This window comes from Catharus ustulatus, chromosome 24, assembly GCF_009819885.2.
Source record: "Catharus ustulatus isolate bCatUst1 chromosome 24, bCatUst1.pri.v2, whole genome shotgun sequence".
NCBI classification, from domain to species: Eukaryota; Metazoa; Chordata; class Aves; order Passeriformes; family Turdidae; genus Catharus; species Catharus ustulatus.
In genome coordinates this window covers 985,130-1,000,297 of record NC_046244.1, presented here as the reverse complement: position 1 = coordinate 1,000,297, position 15,168 = coordinate 985,130, and the positions used below count along the sequence as shown (strand labels likewise).

Sequence of the window (15,168 nt, the reverse complement as noted above, 5' to 3'; positions counted from 1 at the left end):
TGCTGATGGATCTTCAGGAAAAATCAATTTTTGACTGTTTTACTCCTCATGATGAGCTCCAGAGTCACTTTTATCTTCTGGAGGGGTGGGATTGGCTCTTATCAGTTCTGAGATTCCAGCAGCTCCAGAGGCGGCAGAGAAATGAAGAATGAGATCCAAATGGATCCTGCCAGGCTAAAAACATTCTAAACATTCCGGCACCATGGGATTTTCATCCCCATTGGCACAACCTGAGCCCATGATTTCAGATGGAAAGGGAGAGTTTGGGCCCTTTGGGAGTGGAAAGGTCACAGGAAGTTTGGGATTTGGGACCACCCCAGTACTGCCGTGTCCCATCTCTCCAATTCCAATCTCCATCCTCTTCCCATTTCCTCCTTCCCACATTTCCATCTTTCCCTGCCCAGTTTCCTTCCCACAATTACTCAAGCCCGGTTCTCTCCATGCTCAATAAATCCCAGGAAAACTCCAGTGTTTTCCACCTTTGCCACACGCCTCCCAACAAACAAATCTGTGTGGGATTGAGCCATCGGAATCAGCTTCGTGGCTTGGGCACGGGCTGGAATAAATCCTCAAACGTCTTCATCCGGCTTTTTCCAAGCTCCTCAGAGCTGTTCCGGCTCACTGGAGCACGGGATGAGGGAGCCCGTTCCCAGCTTGGCTTCGACTCGCGGCGTCGATTTCGCGCTTGTTCGACATCTCCGGCACAAATCCACAGGGAATGCGGCGTTCCAGGAAAAAGATGGATGTTTGGAGGGAAAACTGTGACGGCTTTGGTTGGAGGGAGCCCAGGCTCAGCTACAAAGCCCTGGAATGGCCTTGGATCATTGTTTGGATGTTCAGGGGGTCCCTAATCCTAAAAATATGGGGATTTCCTGGATACTCAGGGATGTAATTCCATGGTGGATCCAAGGGCCACATCCCCCCCATCCCGAGAACCAAATCCAGTGGCTACAAAACCAGGGATACTGGAAAGGATGAATGCAGGGAAAACAAGATTGGAGGGAAGTGACAGCCACTGGAAAATCAGGATCAGTTGGATTTGGGAAATATGTCCCTGGGATAGATGGAAAAAAACCAGGGATGCTGGGAAAGTGAGGATTTGGGGGTGACAACAAGAAAAACAGGATTGGAAGGAAGCAACATCCATCAGAAAACCAGGGTCAGTCAGATTTGGGAAGCATTTCCCTGGGATGGATGGGAATTATCTTCTGTTTGTGACAAAATTCCATCACCCCTGAAACTACCCCCACCCCCAAAAAGAATCCCTCTCCATGAAAACACACAAAGAGGAATCCAGGATCCTTCCAAGACTTGGGAAACCCCTCCCAGTCCTGAAACTTCTTAAATCAACTTCGTCAAGGTGCAGCCGTCATGGAAAAGATGGATTTCCCCAGCCCACGCCGCTTATCAGCTGGAATGTGGTGGCTGCATTGATATTCCTGGTGATTTATTGGATTTTATCCCCCTGCCCGCTCAGCCTGGGAATGCAAGGCTGTAAATCACACATGGAATATTTATCTCCGGATGGGAAGGATGTTTAGGAGCATTTACCAAACCGCTGGGAAGTTTTATTTATAACTTTCCCCCCCTCTTTCCACTCTCAACGTTTCCATAAAATCCCTCGGCCTCCTGGCAGTGCTGGAGGGGGGAATATTTTATCTCCACATCTTCATCCCACTGATATTCCCATAAAATAAAATGTTGGACATCCCACTGGAGCTCCCACAGCCGCTCAAAGCTGTGATGGGTTGTTGGGATTTTGGGAAGAGCTTGGGATGGGTCGTTGGGTGGGGATTTTGGGAAGAGCTTGGGATGGCTCGTTGGGTGGGGATTTTGGGAAGAGCTCCTGGTAGTTTGTTGGATCAGGATTTTGGGAAGAGCCAGATGTCTGTCATCATTCTGCTGTCATTTCCCCTGTTCCTTTAACCCCTTTTCCTCATTATCTGAGGATTTGTACAGATTTTTCATTTCATTTGGATCATTTTGGGCACTGTTAGAATCTAAAAGGATGCTTCATCCCAGGAAAAGTGGGAAGGTGAATCCAGCAGAGCCAAATTCCCTCAAAAACCTGGCAACATCCCTAATTTGGAGTGATGGCTCCACTGGCACCTCGTGGTCTCTTCCCAGATGTTGGAGCAGCTGCCGGAGCCAAAATGGAGCTGAAAATTCTGCAAGGTCAGGTTGGGTCTGAGACGCCTCGTTTGATAAATGGAGATCGCGCCCCTCATTTGCATCTGTGCAAATATGCAAATGAGGGCTGATTCCCAGCTGCCAATCAACCCCCCACCAGCTAATTAAGGCAGAATCCCCCAAATCAGTCGCTCTCCAATTTTATTCCCATTCCGTGGGATGAAGCCAATGGATTTTGGTCAAATGACATCAGACAGGTGGGAGGTGCCACCTCTCATCCCAAATTTTCTCTTTTCCCCATAAACAAACCCCATTCCTGCAAGATTTCCCTCTCTCCTGTGGGTTTCCTCCACATCAGCTGGATTTTCCTCTGGGTTTTCCACCTGGAAGTGCTTCCATCCCCAGTCTGGGCTGCAGGGCAGGAATTCCTTACTGCTGATCAATCCCAGGAAGGAATTCCTTCCTCCTTTTTCCAGCAGAACCCAATGAAACCCAAGAACTGTGAAAAAAATCCCAATTTTCCTTTCTTCCCCCTATTTTCTCCAGCTACCCCCAGCTGCCCCATGGCCCACTCTCCAACCCATTTCCATGAATTTTTGTCTTTCTCCAGCAAATCCCAAGACCACCAGATGGGGAATTTTCCTACAAAATCCCAATTTTGCCAAGCAGGAGCAACCACTGACCACCAAATTCAACTGACTGCCTCCAGAATGGCTCAACATTCCCTAGAATCCTTCCAGCAGGCCATGGCACCTCCTCAACACCTGAATTAACCTGGATTAATGCTATAAACTGGAATGTCCAGGTGTCCCAGGGCTAAAAAAATCCCCCCTGCTCCACTTTTTCCTGATTTTTAATCAAGCAGCTCCACAGAAAACACAGCAGGATCTGATCTCCATGTGCAGATGTGGAATTAATCCCAAATTGAGTTTGGCAGGAGAAGGAGAGGCCGTATCCTAATCCTGCGCTGGAAAAGATTGAAAGATTGGAAACAGGATTTCTCTCCACACCAGCAAATTCTCAGCCTTCCTATTCCAGTAGCTCAGCTCTGCATCCGGACAAGGAAGAGATTCCCAACCAGCCGGATGCTCCTGGAGTTTCCCAGGAAGCTGCACCCTCCAAATGCTGGGAACCAAGATTATGGAACACCTCACCTGGGATTAAGGATTTTATCCCCAGCCAGTGGTGCTGTACAAAATCCATCCCAGGAATAAAATTCCAGAGTAAAAAAGGGCATTAGTGAACCCGGTGTTTCTTTTCAGAATCCCAAAGTGGAGCTGAGGGATTGGAAAATTGGGAAAAAAATCCCAAACCCATGGCAGAGTTCAGTCGGTGTCTTGGGAGGGATTTGCTGGCAGCAGCTGGGGATTTTCCCGCTGTTCCAGCTCCGTTGGGATAAGGATTATGGCACCAGCAGCCAATTCCGAGAAGCCACGGCTCTGCCTGTTAATCCTGCCTGGAGTTAATCCCAGCGGGAATAATTAACGGAGCAGGAAGCAGTCAGGAGCTGCTCCCTGTCCCTGGAAGTGCTCCAGGCCAGATTGGAACAATGACCCATGGGAAATGTCCCTGTCCATGACAGGGGTGCAATGGGAGGAGTTTCAGTGTCCATCCCAACCCAAAGCATTCCATGATTCCAGGTCTTTCCATGCCTCAGTTTCCCCACTTGGGAAGGGGAAATCAAGGTTTTTCCAGCTCATCTGAGATCCAGGGAAATCCCATCCTGGAATAACAGCAAAGGGTTTTTAGAGATCCCAGAAAATCCCATCTCAGAGTAACAGCAAGGGGTTATTGGAGATCCCAAAATATCATGGAGTTACTACAAGGGGTTTTTGGAGATCCCAAAAAAATCCCATCCTGGAATAACTGCAAAGGGTTATTGGATATCCCAAAAAATTCCTGGAGTAACAGCAAGGGGTTATTTGAGATCCCAAAAAAATCATGGAGTAACAAGCGGTTTTTAGAGATCCCAGAAAATCCTGGTGTAATAGCAAAGGGTTTTTAGAGATCCAAAAAAATCCTGGAGTAAGAGCAGAGAGTTTTTAGAGATCCCCAAACAATTCTGGAATAACAGCAAGGGGTTATTGGAGTTCCCAAACAAATCCTGGAGTAAAAGCCAGAGGATATTGGAGATCCCAAAAAATCCCATTCTGGAACCATAGCAAGGGGATATTAGAGATCCCAAAAAATCATGAAATGACAGCAGGGGGTTACTGGAGATTTCAAGAAACCACAGACTAACAACAAGAGATTTTTGGAGATCCCAAAATATCCCATCCCAGAGTAAGAGCAAGGGGATATTGGAGATTCCAGAAAATCCTGGAATAACAGCACGGGGTTATCAGAGGTGCTCCTGCTCTCAAAAATAGCCTCAAGAAGGATTTTTCCCACCCCAAAACTCCCCAGTCCTCCCTAAAACTTCTCTTTTTCCAGCTATAGCCAGAAAAACACAGGCTTGGGATGGGAAAAATAATGAATTCCGTTGAGGAAAGTTGGAGGGTTCCAGTGTGGAAGTCCCTGTTGGGTTTCCCACCAATTCCAAGCAGGTTTTCCCAAGCCCAGATGGCCCAGGAGAAGGGGTGACCCCGACCTGGATGATGAATTCCCTGATTTATGTCTCCACTTGCAGGAAATCCAATTATCCCAGATTTTGATTGGTGACAAATGAGGAGTCATCGATCCCCCCTCCCTCCCAGCTGTCGGCTCCAGGCGATCTCCGCTCCTTCCATCGATTCCTGCACGGAGGAGCCGGGAAGGGATCATCGTTACTGATATTTTGGGATTTTTCCTTTTCTGAACTCCTCCAGAGGCACAACCTCAGGCAGAGGAAGAGGGAAAATAAACCCACTCCATGCAGGAATCCCAGTAGCTCCAAAATCCACTTTGCTTTTGGAATTCCGAGTGTGATGTGCAGCTTTTTCCCAAAAAAAAATGACCTGGGAGGTGCCTGGGGTACCTGGATCGGCTCCAAAGGGTCCTGGCTCAGGAGGGAGGGAAGGGAGGAAGGGAGGAAGGGAGGGACATAGACTCCTCCAGACCCTCCACATCAACAGCCAAAATTCCCACCACGATTCCCAGCTCTGGGACTCAGACCTGGCCTGGAAATGTTTCTTCCAGGCACAGGGACAAGGGGAGGCTGCATCCCAAACTCTTCCTCATCCCTTGGGACAGCCAAGATCCCATCCCTCAGGATCTCCCTGCTCCAGCCTCATCCAGCTCCACTTTTTCCATCCTGTCCAGCCTCATTCCCTGGACAAAGCAGGATTGTGATCACCACTCCCTCTCCTCCAGATTCACACTCCGTGATTGATAATCCCTCTGCTCTCCCAGTGATTCTGTATCCCTAATGGGATTAACAGCCATCTCCCTCTTCCAGCCCCAATTCCAGCTGCTGATTCCCGACACTTCCCTGCTCCCATGGAGAGGATGCGTGGAGCTGCTTCCTTAATCCCGATCCATCTCCATGGGGCTCTTCCCTTAATCCCAATCCATCTCCACAGGGCCGTGAAATCACTGCTAATTAACACCTTTCCCAGAAAATCACAGCTAATTAACACTTTTCCCTTTCCCATCACTTCCAGAGCTGTCCCATTATCCATGTTTGGCTTTTTCTGCTGATCCCAAAGGCTTACAGAGCAAAATCCCAGCCCTGATTCCTCCTTTAGCTCTGCTCATGGAATGTCGGCATTTTTTGGGGATCTTCTCCCTCAAATCTGACATTCTGGGGGTTTGCCCACCCCTGGCTTTGATCATCCTGACATGGAGCAAAGATGGAAAATCGGGAGGGGATTTTTCCATGGCTCCACATGGTGCCTGTGACTCCACTTTCCTAAATCCATCCCTATTCCTGCTGCAAAACTCCCATCCCAAAGCCCACCAGGACACAGAGCATCCTCAGACAAACCAAACATTCCCATTTTTCATCCCAAATTTCCCTCCTCTTCCTGAAGACTCCAGCCTGACCTCCCAGGCAACCCAAGGAGTGGGATTGGGAATAACAGCGGCAGCCAGACCGTGGAAAAGAGGGAACAACACCCAGCAGAGCCTCAGATCCACTGGATGTGCTGGGAGGCCGAGGCTCTGCGTTAATAAAACATAACCAAGCGTGGGATCATCCAATATTCCGTTAATTCACTGCTCCCAGAGGGGCGGGAAGAGAGGCTGGGAATGCAGGAGGTTTTCCCGCTCACTGGGGCGGAGAGGAGCACCCGGGATATTAAAGTATGGAAAAATCCTCCCTTCCCATCCCCACTTTCCAGGCTGGAAGTGCTCTCTGTTCCCATTCCTGTTCCCATTCCCATTCTCCAGGCTGGATGTGATGTGTCCTCCCTTCCCACTCCCATTCACTTTCTCTGGGCTGGACGTGTTCTCCATTCCCATCCCCATTTGCCAGGCTGGAAGTGCTTCCTATTTCCATCCTCATTCCCATTCCTCATTCCCATTCCCATTCCCATCCTTATTCCTATTCCCAATCCCATTTCTTCCCCCCACCAAGATAAAATCGTTCCATTCAAATCCTTTCAGCCCAGGATTTTCTCCTCTTGTTTTTTTTTCCTCCTGACAAGAAGCATGGAGCAGATCCAGAGTGTGATCCATGCAAACCAAGAGCAGTGGGAGCATCCTGACCACCCCATTGTCCCAATCCTCTCTCTCCCTCCACGGAATTTCCCAGGTTTTCCTACCCTGAATAAAAACAACCTGGCAGATTCCAAGCAATGGAAAGGTTTAATTTGGGAAGTGCTTCCCAGAGCCCCTCCCGCCTCCCACTCCCCACGCTAATTACAGTGGAAATTCGGGAGGAATCCCAACGATCTCAACTCCTCACAAAGCGCTTCCCTACGGAAAAAAAAGCCGGAGTAACGCAGGGAGATGCAAACAGAACTTCAAAAGAGTCACCGGGAGCTGGCATTTATGGAAAACATCTCATTATCCAATTCCAAAGGGAAGGACTCTGAGTGGAGCTGGAGGCTTTTCCATGCAGCATGGGCTCTCTGGGGCCCTTGTTCCTGGTGGGAGTTGCATCCTTTGCATTTCTTCTGGAATGGGATCTGCCCATTGCCTGGTGCTTTTCCAGCAGCAGATTCAGCCTCATATCCCGCATGGAAAATCCCACTCCCCAGCAGATCCAACCTCACATCCACATGGAAAATCCCATTCACCAACAGATCCAGTATTTCCATCCCCCATGGAAAATCCCACTCCCCAATGTATCTAGCCTGTTATCTCACATGGAAAATCCCATTCCCCAGTAGATTCAGTATTTCTATCCCCCATGGAAAATTTCACTCCCCAGCAGATCCAACCTCATATCCTGCATGGAAAATCCTGCTCTCTAGCAGATCCACTGTTATCCATCCATCCATCCATCCATCCATCCATCCATCCATCCATCCATCCATCCATCCATCCATCTATCCAGCCCCCATGGAAAATCCCTCTCCCCAGCAGATCCAGTGTTATCCATCCTGCATGGAAAATCCCTCTCTGCAGCAGATCGAATGTTTCCATCTCCCATGGAAAATCCCGCTCCCCAGCAGCTCCCTGGGAATATTTTGGGCTCCTTGGCCTTTCCCAGCCCCCCCAAACCCTACCACCCCTCTCCAAGTCATGGGGTTCTCCCACAATCCAGCATTCCTGGGTTTATTTTTAGGAGGAAAGCCAGGAAAGCAGCCAAATTCCACCCCCGGTTCTCGGGATGCTCCCAGAGCTGTGGAGGGTGAGATGGCAAAGCCCAGGTACATGGATCCCGCATTCCCACGTGGATCCCGTGTTCCCACGTGGATCCTTCATTCCCACACGGATCCCTCATTCCCGCGTGGATCCCATGTTCCCACACAAAACCCTCATTCCCACGTGGATCCCGTGTTCCCACACTTTGTGCGGCTCCATCCACAGGAAATGGGCGTAGCTGGGCCTAAAAAAAGGAGGAAGATTCTCCTTGGAGCAGTGAGTGGATCCCAAATACTGGTCCAGGAATCCAGGCTTGGAATCTTCCAAAGCCTCGGAGCCAAAGCTTTGGAATGCTCTCTCCAAAGGGGCAAAGCTGGGCTGGGAATTTCAATCCCATCAAAATCCCTTCCCAGACAATTCCCATCCAATCCATGGGGTTTTTCCAAAGGGAAAATGCATCCACAGAGAACTCGGGATGAGGAAGGGGCACATCTCCACAAGAGGCTCACGGGGAGCTCATCCACATCCCCCTTATCCCAAAATCGGGATAGTCCTGACAATTTTGCTGGAATTTGCTGAGCGAGATCCTTTCCTGCTGTCCCAGTCCTGCTGGGAGGAGCTGGAGATTCCCAAATCCATGCCAGGACATCCCATGATGACAATCATTGGCCAAGAATGTCCCCTCTATCACTTGCCTCTTTTCCAGCTCCCTACTCCAGGAGCAAATCCCACCTTGGGACCAGCCTGGCATGAGCAGCCTCCAAAGCAACGCCTGCCCATAAATCCAGGCTTGTCCACAAGAATAATTCCCCCCCAAAAAAAGTATCTCCATGGATGGGAGACCACCAGGAAGCAGATCCCTCATCCCCCTTCACCCATCCCTCTGATCCCAAACTTCCCTCACAGAGCCTCTCCCTGGATCCAGCCCTTCTCTGGGGCTGCAGATCCTTGGAAAAGGAACAAAGAGGTGCAGAAGCAGGAGATGCATCCCAAAGGAAGGTTCCCAGCTCCTGGCTGGATCTAAAGCAGCTCCAGGATTTGTCCACAAGCACAGGGAGGTGGAGAGGGGCTTTTCATCCCCTTTGCCTGGAGAATATTGATCAAGGAATTACAGGAATGGGAAATTATTCTGGAGGTTTGGGCAGGAGACAAATTCCCTGCCTCCCCTGCTCCAGGTGGGATTTTCCAGACAGAGAAGCACTCCCAGCACCAGAGGAGCCAAAATGTGTGGCCTGGAGGCCGGGAAGGGCTCACTGGAGCCACATTCCCACCTCCATTCCCTCCACTGGGAATTGTGTGGTTTCCTGGCATTTCCCCAACCTTCTCAGAGCTGAATCCAAGCTGGGAGTGGGAACGAGGCACCTTCCGTGATCCAAAGGCTTTGGAGAGCCCCCAGTCCCTAATTTGATAAACCCAACAATTCCAAAGAGGGAACAACAACCATGAGTTATTATCCCTGCCTTTGGAATCTGCCTGCCCTTGGCATTCCTGCCGGATCTGGGCCCCAACACACTGAAAACAAGCCTGTGATTGACAGGTTATTTTGGGAAAAAAAGAGGGGAAAAGTGGGAAGCAGAGAATGGAATGGGAGCGCCAGCCATGAGTTCGGAACGAGCCCGGCAGCGCCGCCGCAAGCAAACAAAAGGGCACAGAGAGCAGCTGGATCGGGAAGGATTCCAGCCCCATCCGTCAGCTGCATCCCTCCCGCCCGATTCGCCAGCCAGGAACTGGCATGGCTGGACCTGCCTCCCAAAATTAAGGATCTGGGGGCTCCTTCCCTCATTTTGCCTCTCTGTGGGATCTGAGTGCAGATCAGGACATGGCATGGCTGAAGTCAAGGATTTGTCTTGGAAAATTGGGAAAAACCCCAAAAATCCCATCTCTGGGAGTTGGGAGAGGCTGGTGCTGCTTCATCCCCCCTGACCTGTCCCAGGTAGGAATTGGTGTCCATTCCCAACCATCCAGGGTGAGCTCCCAGCTCCATTCCCAGCTCCCTGCCGAGCTTTTCCCTCAGCAAGTGCTGTCAGAACCTCAGGAAGATCCTTGGCTCTTCCTCAGCTGAATTCCCACCTGGATTCATGGAAACCCCACTCTTATCCCAAGAGCTTTTACTCAGCACATCCCAGAGCACAAGGTGAGAGCTGGTAAAGCATTCCCTATCCAAGGAATTCCCAGTACGAAAAACTATTTTTGTGGGGAAAAAAACATCACAGGAAACATCTCCATGGGACTGGGCAGCTGGAGGGATGATCTGGATGCTCCAGGACCAGCCATGGATTCGGGATTCAAGGTCCACACAAGGCCTGGAAATGTTTGGAGGCACCTGAGAAGTTTTTTCCAGACGTGGAAAAGTCCTGGAGTGGCTCATGGGAATCTCCTGCGGTTTAACAAGAGCAGGAGCAGGGCAATCAATCTCTGGGATGGATCCAGGCTGGGATGAGCACATGGAGCAGCTCTGGGAGAAGGACCTGGGGGTGCCAGTGGGAGAGAGCTGGACCTAGAAACCTCCAGAACCCATGGCTGATCCCAGAGCAGGAAAATGGGGAATTCTGCCCTCTGGAGCTGCTGGAGTGAGTCCAGAGGAGGCTCCAGGATGATCCAAGGAAAGGCTGGGAGAGTTGGGAATGGCCAGCCTGGAGAAAAGAGAAGCTTTGGGTTGACCCAGTTTGGGCCTTCCAGGACCTGAAGGAGCCGACAAAAAAGATGGAAAAAATCTCTTCAGAAGGGTCTGGATTGACAGGACACAGGGAATGGCTCCACAGTTCCAGAGGGGAAATTGAAATGAGTTATTGGAAAGGAATTGCTGGCTCTGAGGGAGGTGAGGCCCTGGCACAGCATTCCCAGAGCAGCTGTGGCTACCCCTGGATCCCTGGGAATGTCCAAGGCCAGGTTGGACGCTGGGGCTTGGAGCACCCTGGGACAGTGGAATCTGTCTCTGCCCACGGAATTCCCACCCAAAGCATCCCAGGATTCCAAGGCTGAGCCCATGGATGGAGCAGGGAATATTTACCAGCCTGCCAGGCTCAGTTCCAGGCTCCCAGCCCCTGGATCAGAATTCCTTATCCCACACCAAAGGGCACTGACATTCCCAAGCCAAACCCTACAACATTCCCTGGATCGTTTTGGGGGGATGCCAGTAGTCCCAAGTGAATTTGGGGGGGGTGAACACCCCCAAATTGAGCTTGGGGTACTTTGGAAATGCTCTGGGAGCAGCCACAGGAGCTTTTCCCTGGAGAAATAAAGCCAGGAATATCTCCCCACCCCGAAGATGCCAATTATCCTGGAAAGGCACAAGGAGAGGGAAGATCCTCGCTGGAGTCTCAGCTTTTCCCTGAGCTCTGGATTGGAAGTGGCGGCTCCAAAACGCAGCTGGTGGGAAGAGGGAAATTGGGCTAATTGGGAAAGGGCAATTAGCACAGCGAGGGGGATTTTCCGAAGGGGCTGCGTGGCCTGGATTTACCCAGAGAGGCTCCGTGGGAACACAGGGTTCATGGGAGTGGGAGGGAAAACTTCCAGAAGAGCTGAATGTAGGACTGGATGGGAAAAGAGTTAATTGTAAAGGACAGTGGGAATGTGGGATGGATTTTTGGCATCTGCAGGTGAGTTAAAGCAGGATTTCATCCCTGCTCCTCCTTTTCCCTGATTCCCCCAGGACACAATTCCCACCAAATTCCTCCTTCCATTAAAAAGAAACATGAACAAGTGTCTCCCACCACCCTAGGAAAAGCCCCAAGCTGATTTTTCCCTCCAAAAATGAGGAAAAATCAGATTTCCAGGTTGGAAAATGATCCTCTCGGGGGGCTCTCTGTCAGCTGGGAAAATCCCTGCCAGAAAAACCTCGGGGGGAATGGAGAGGGGTGAGAATTCCAGGTAAAAACCCAACTACAAAAGGGCTTCTTCCAGGCTGGGTTTTTCAGGAATATCCCCTAGGACAGCTCCCTGCAAAGCCCAAGAGCTTCAAACACTTGAATTTTCCTTTTTTTTTAATTTTCCCCCGGCTGGGGGTGGGAAGCAGAAGCCAAAGCAAATCCCACCGGGATAAAGCCACTGGAAATCTGCGGGAACGTGACACTTTTATCCCTCCCACGGCCCTAAATCTGCCCCTGAGGAGCCCTTTATGGGGCCATATTCCAGGCAGGAGCCAGCCCTGATCCCAGAATCCATGGATCAGGGGGAAAGGGCGCTTTTCCAGTTTTTCCAGTCCCTTTTCCAGGCGCTCCTCTCCTTTTCCATGGTCCAGCGCTGCCTCCTCCGCGTGGCCTCGTTTTTCCCTCCTGACGGCTCCTTAACCCACTTAGCCCCGGCAGCGGCGGCTTTTTTTGGCCAAAGGAAGAGGTTGAGCAGGGGACAAAGGGGAAATAAAAGGCTGGAATACCCGGGGTGATGCTCCCGGAGGTCTGGAAAACACCTCGGGAATGATCCCGGCTACCGCGGGGTCACAAAAGGGATTTCCTGACCGGGTGGGGGTTGCAGAACCTCCCCACCCAAAAAATAAAAACTTCGCACGGATGGTTTGTAGGGTGGGAAGTGATTCCAGCCGGTTCCTAGGGATCCTCCGGGATGCAGATGAGGAGGTGGATGAGGAGACAATAAAAGCAGGCAAAATTCCCCCCAAAAAGGGGGTTTGGGGACAAAACAATGCAGGGATGAACAGCGGGAATTGGGGACGATCCACCTGGATCTTGGGGGGTCTGGATTCCTTGGATTCCTCTCCAGCCGGGATCAACGAGGGGAGGGCACGGCACGGTGGCGGCTCCAGCCAAGGATGCCGTCAACCAGGAAAAAGCCATCTGCCCTCGGAAATTCGGGAATGGCGAGCGCTCTGTCCCCCGAAATTCGGGAGCAGCTCAGGCCCCGCTGCCCTGAGCAAACGGAGGCGCCCCCGAACCGGGATTTGGCCGGGATTTGTGGCTAGCTGATGCAAAAACAGAGCTCGGGCTGGTTTTTTTGGGGCAGCTGAGGTGGGGGTGAGATCACAGAATTCCAGGGTGGTTTGGGTTGGAATCTCAAAATGACCACAGGGACAGGAGATGCTAAACACGGCGGATCCTCGGGATGCAGCGAAGTTCCAGCGGGGTTTAAGAGCTCAAATCCAGCTCGTGGATGCCCAAATCCAAACAATTCCCGACGCCGGATCCACCGCTTCCTAATCCCCAACCCATCCAGGCTCTCCGAGCTCCTCCAGCCCCTCCACAAACCAACTTTGATCGCATTTTTTCCCCCCACAAAATAAAACCCGCTCACAAACAGAGATTTCCCCGCAGCCGCTCTCAGGAAATCAACAGCACGAGAGCAACCGCCCGATCTGCGGCGAGAAAAAGCAGGAGCGAGGCAGGAAAAATGATCCCTGCGCCAGTGACAGACAGCTGGAGCTACGGGAAAGCCGGGGGGATGCGTTGTTCCTTGGAAATTGTCTATCCATGACCTTAAAACGGCGGCGGAGGAGAGCGGGGAGGGGAAGGGAGGGGAGGGAGCCGGGGCTGGGTTTGGCACAAGTTCCCCCCTTTTCCCGAGCAGGTTTTATTCGCGATGCTGGGATCGTGGGATGCTCGGGATGCTCGGGAAGGGGGCTCGGAGCAGCAGTCGCAGCCCGGCAGGATCCAAACCCCACCGCGAAAGGAGAAGAGGGATTCAGGGAATTCTCTCCCCTGAGCCAAATCCCGGCTGGGCTCGGGCTCTGCCGTGCCCGAGGGATGGATCGGGAGCAGGCGGGGAAGAATCGGCTCCTTTGTGTGGAGCTGGCCCCGCGCAGCCCCGCAGAGCCGCGGCTCCCCCTCCCCGCGCCCTGCAGAGCCTGCCGGCGCTTCCCGGAGAGCAAAAAGTCCATTAAAAAAAAACCCAAAAAAATAAATTAAATGAGAGATGCGGAGCAGGCTCCGCTCGTGCCTCCATCTCCCGGAGCCTGGAAAAGCTCCCGGTTTCCTGGGGCTCGGGAAGGAGCGGCCACCTGAGACCCCCCTAGCAGGAATTGGGGGAAAAAGGAGGGAATTCGCCTCAAATGGTCATGGACTGAAATTCCACGGGTGGCCCTAAGCCTGTGGGATGCGAGGAGGGGAAAGTTTCCTTCCTCGGGCGGTTTCCCTTCCCTGGAGCCCCCGGTTTGGGGCTGGCGCGGGGAGCGGAGTCCCGGGGATTTTGGGAGCTCGGGAGCTGCAATCCCCCAGGACAGCCGGAATTTGGGGGATGCTGCTCCTTGCTCGGGGTTTGGGGATCCCAAAGGGGCAGGAGGGGCTGCGACACCCAAAAAACTGAGCTCGTGGGGGTCCCCAGAGCACAGCCCCCCACCCCCTCCCTGTCTGGAGCAGGGCTGGGATGCGCAGCCGGAGCAGCGGAAAAGGGGACACGGGGGTGACCCCATGGATGAGACCCCCCCGGCCTTTCGCACCCCATTAACGGTGCCCCATTAACAGCTCCCACCCCAGTGCCCCGCTCATGGTTAACACCAGTGCCCGGCCAGGGGGTGCCCTATTAAAACCGCCTTTTTTAGGGGGTGCCCCATTAACAGATCCCACACCAATTCCCGGTTATGGGGTGCCCCATTAACAGATCCCACACCAATTCCCGGTTATGGGGTGCCCCATTAACAGATCCCACACCAGTACCGGGTTATGGGGTGCCCCATTAACAGATCCCACACCAGTACCGGGTTATGGGGTGCCCCATTAACAGATCCCACACCAGTACCGGGTTATGGGGTGCCCCATTAACAGATCCCACACCAGTTCCCAGTTATGGGGTGCCCCATTAACAGATTCCAAACCAGTTCCCGGTTATAGGGTGCCCCACTAACACCTCCAGACCTCATCCCCCAGTACCAAACCCCAATTCACCCCCAGACCCGTTCTCCTCTCCATGGGTGCCCTCCCTCTCATCCCCCCAAACCCCAGGGCGGGGGCGCCGAGCCCGCCCCGTGACCGGAGAGGTGCGGGGGTCGCCCCATCCCTGCCACGGCCCCGGGGGGGGTCCCTGGGGGTCACCCCATCCCTGCCGCGGTCCTGGGGTGTCCCTGTTCCCTCGGGGGGTGCCACTCACCCAGCGCCAGGTGCCGCAGGTGCCAGAGCAGGAGGCAGAGGGGCAGGGGGCTCATGGCGAGCATGGTGCCCGCGGGGGGCTCAGCGGGGCCCCCGCGCCGGGGGTCGGGCGGGCATCGCGCCGGGCACGGGGAGGGGGCTCGGCCCGGTCCGGTCCTGGAGAGGAGGGGCGGGGGGCTCGGCCCGGTTCGGGAGGGGAGGGGGCCCGACTCGGTTCGGGAGGGTCCGGGAGGGGCTCGGTCGGGTTCGGGGTTCGGCGCTGCCCCCCCGGTGCAGCAGCAGCTCCACCGCCACCGCCGCTGCCGCCCTTAAGCCGATTTGGAGCAGCCGGAGCCGA

At 53.0% G+C, this 15,168-nt stretch overlaps 1 protein-coding gene across 1 annotated transcript in view; it reads right to left on the bottom strand.

Annotated features, from left to right (window-relative positions):
* Window positions 1-14,959, bottom strand: part of IGSF21 (immunoglobin superfamily member 21) — a 40,012-nt gene extending 25,053 nt beyond the window's left edge. Inside the window, exon 1 of the mRNA XM_033079530.1 lies at window positions 14,833-14,959. Within this exon, the coding sequence (XP_032935421.1) occupies window positions 14,833-14,896 (64 nt within the window). The 5' untranslated portion in view covers window positions 14,897-14,959. The remainder of the gene's footprint in view (window positions 1-14,832) is intronic.
* Between the last annotated feature and the right edge of the window lie 209 nt (window positions 14,960-15,168).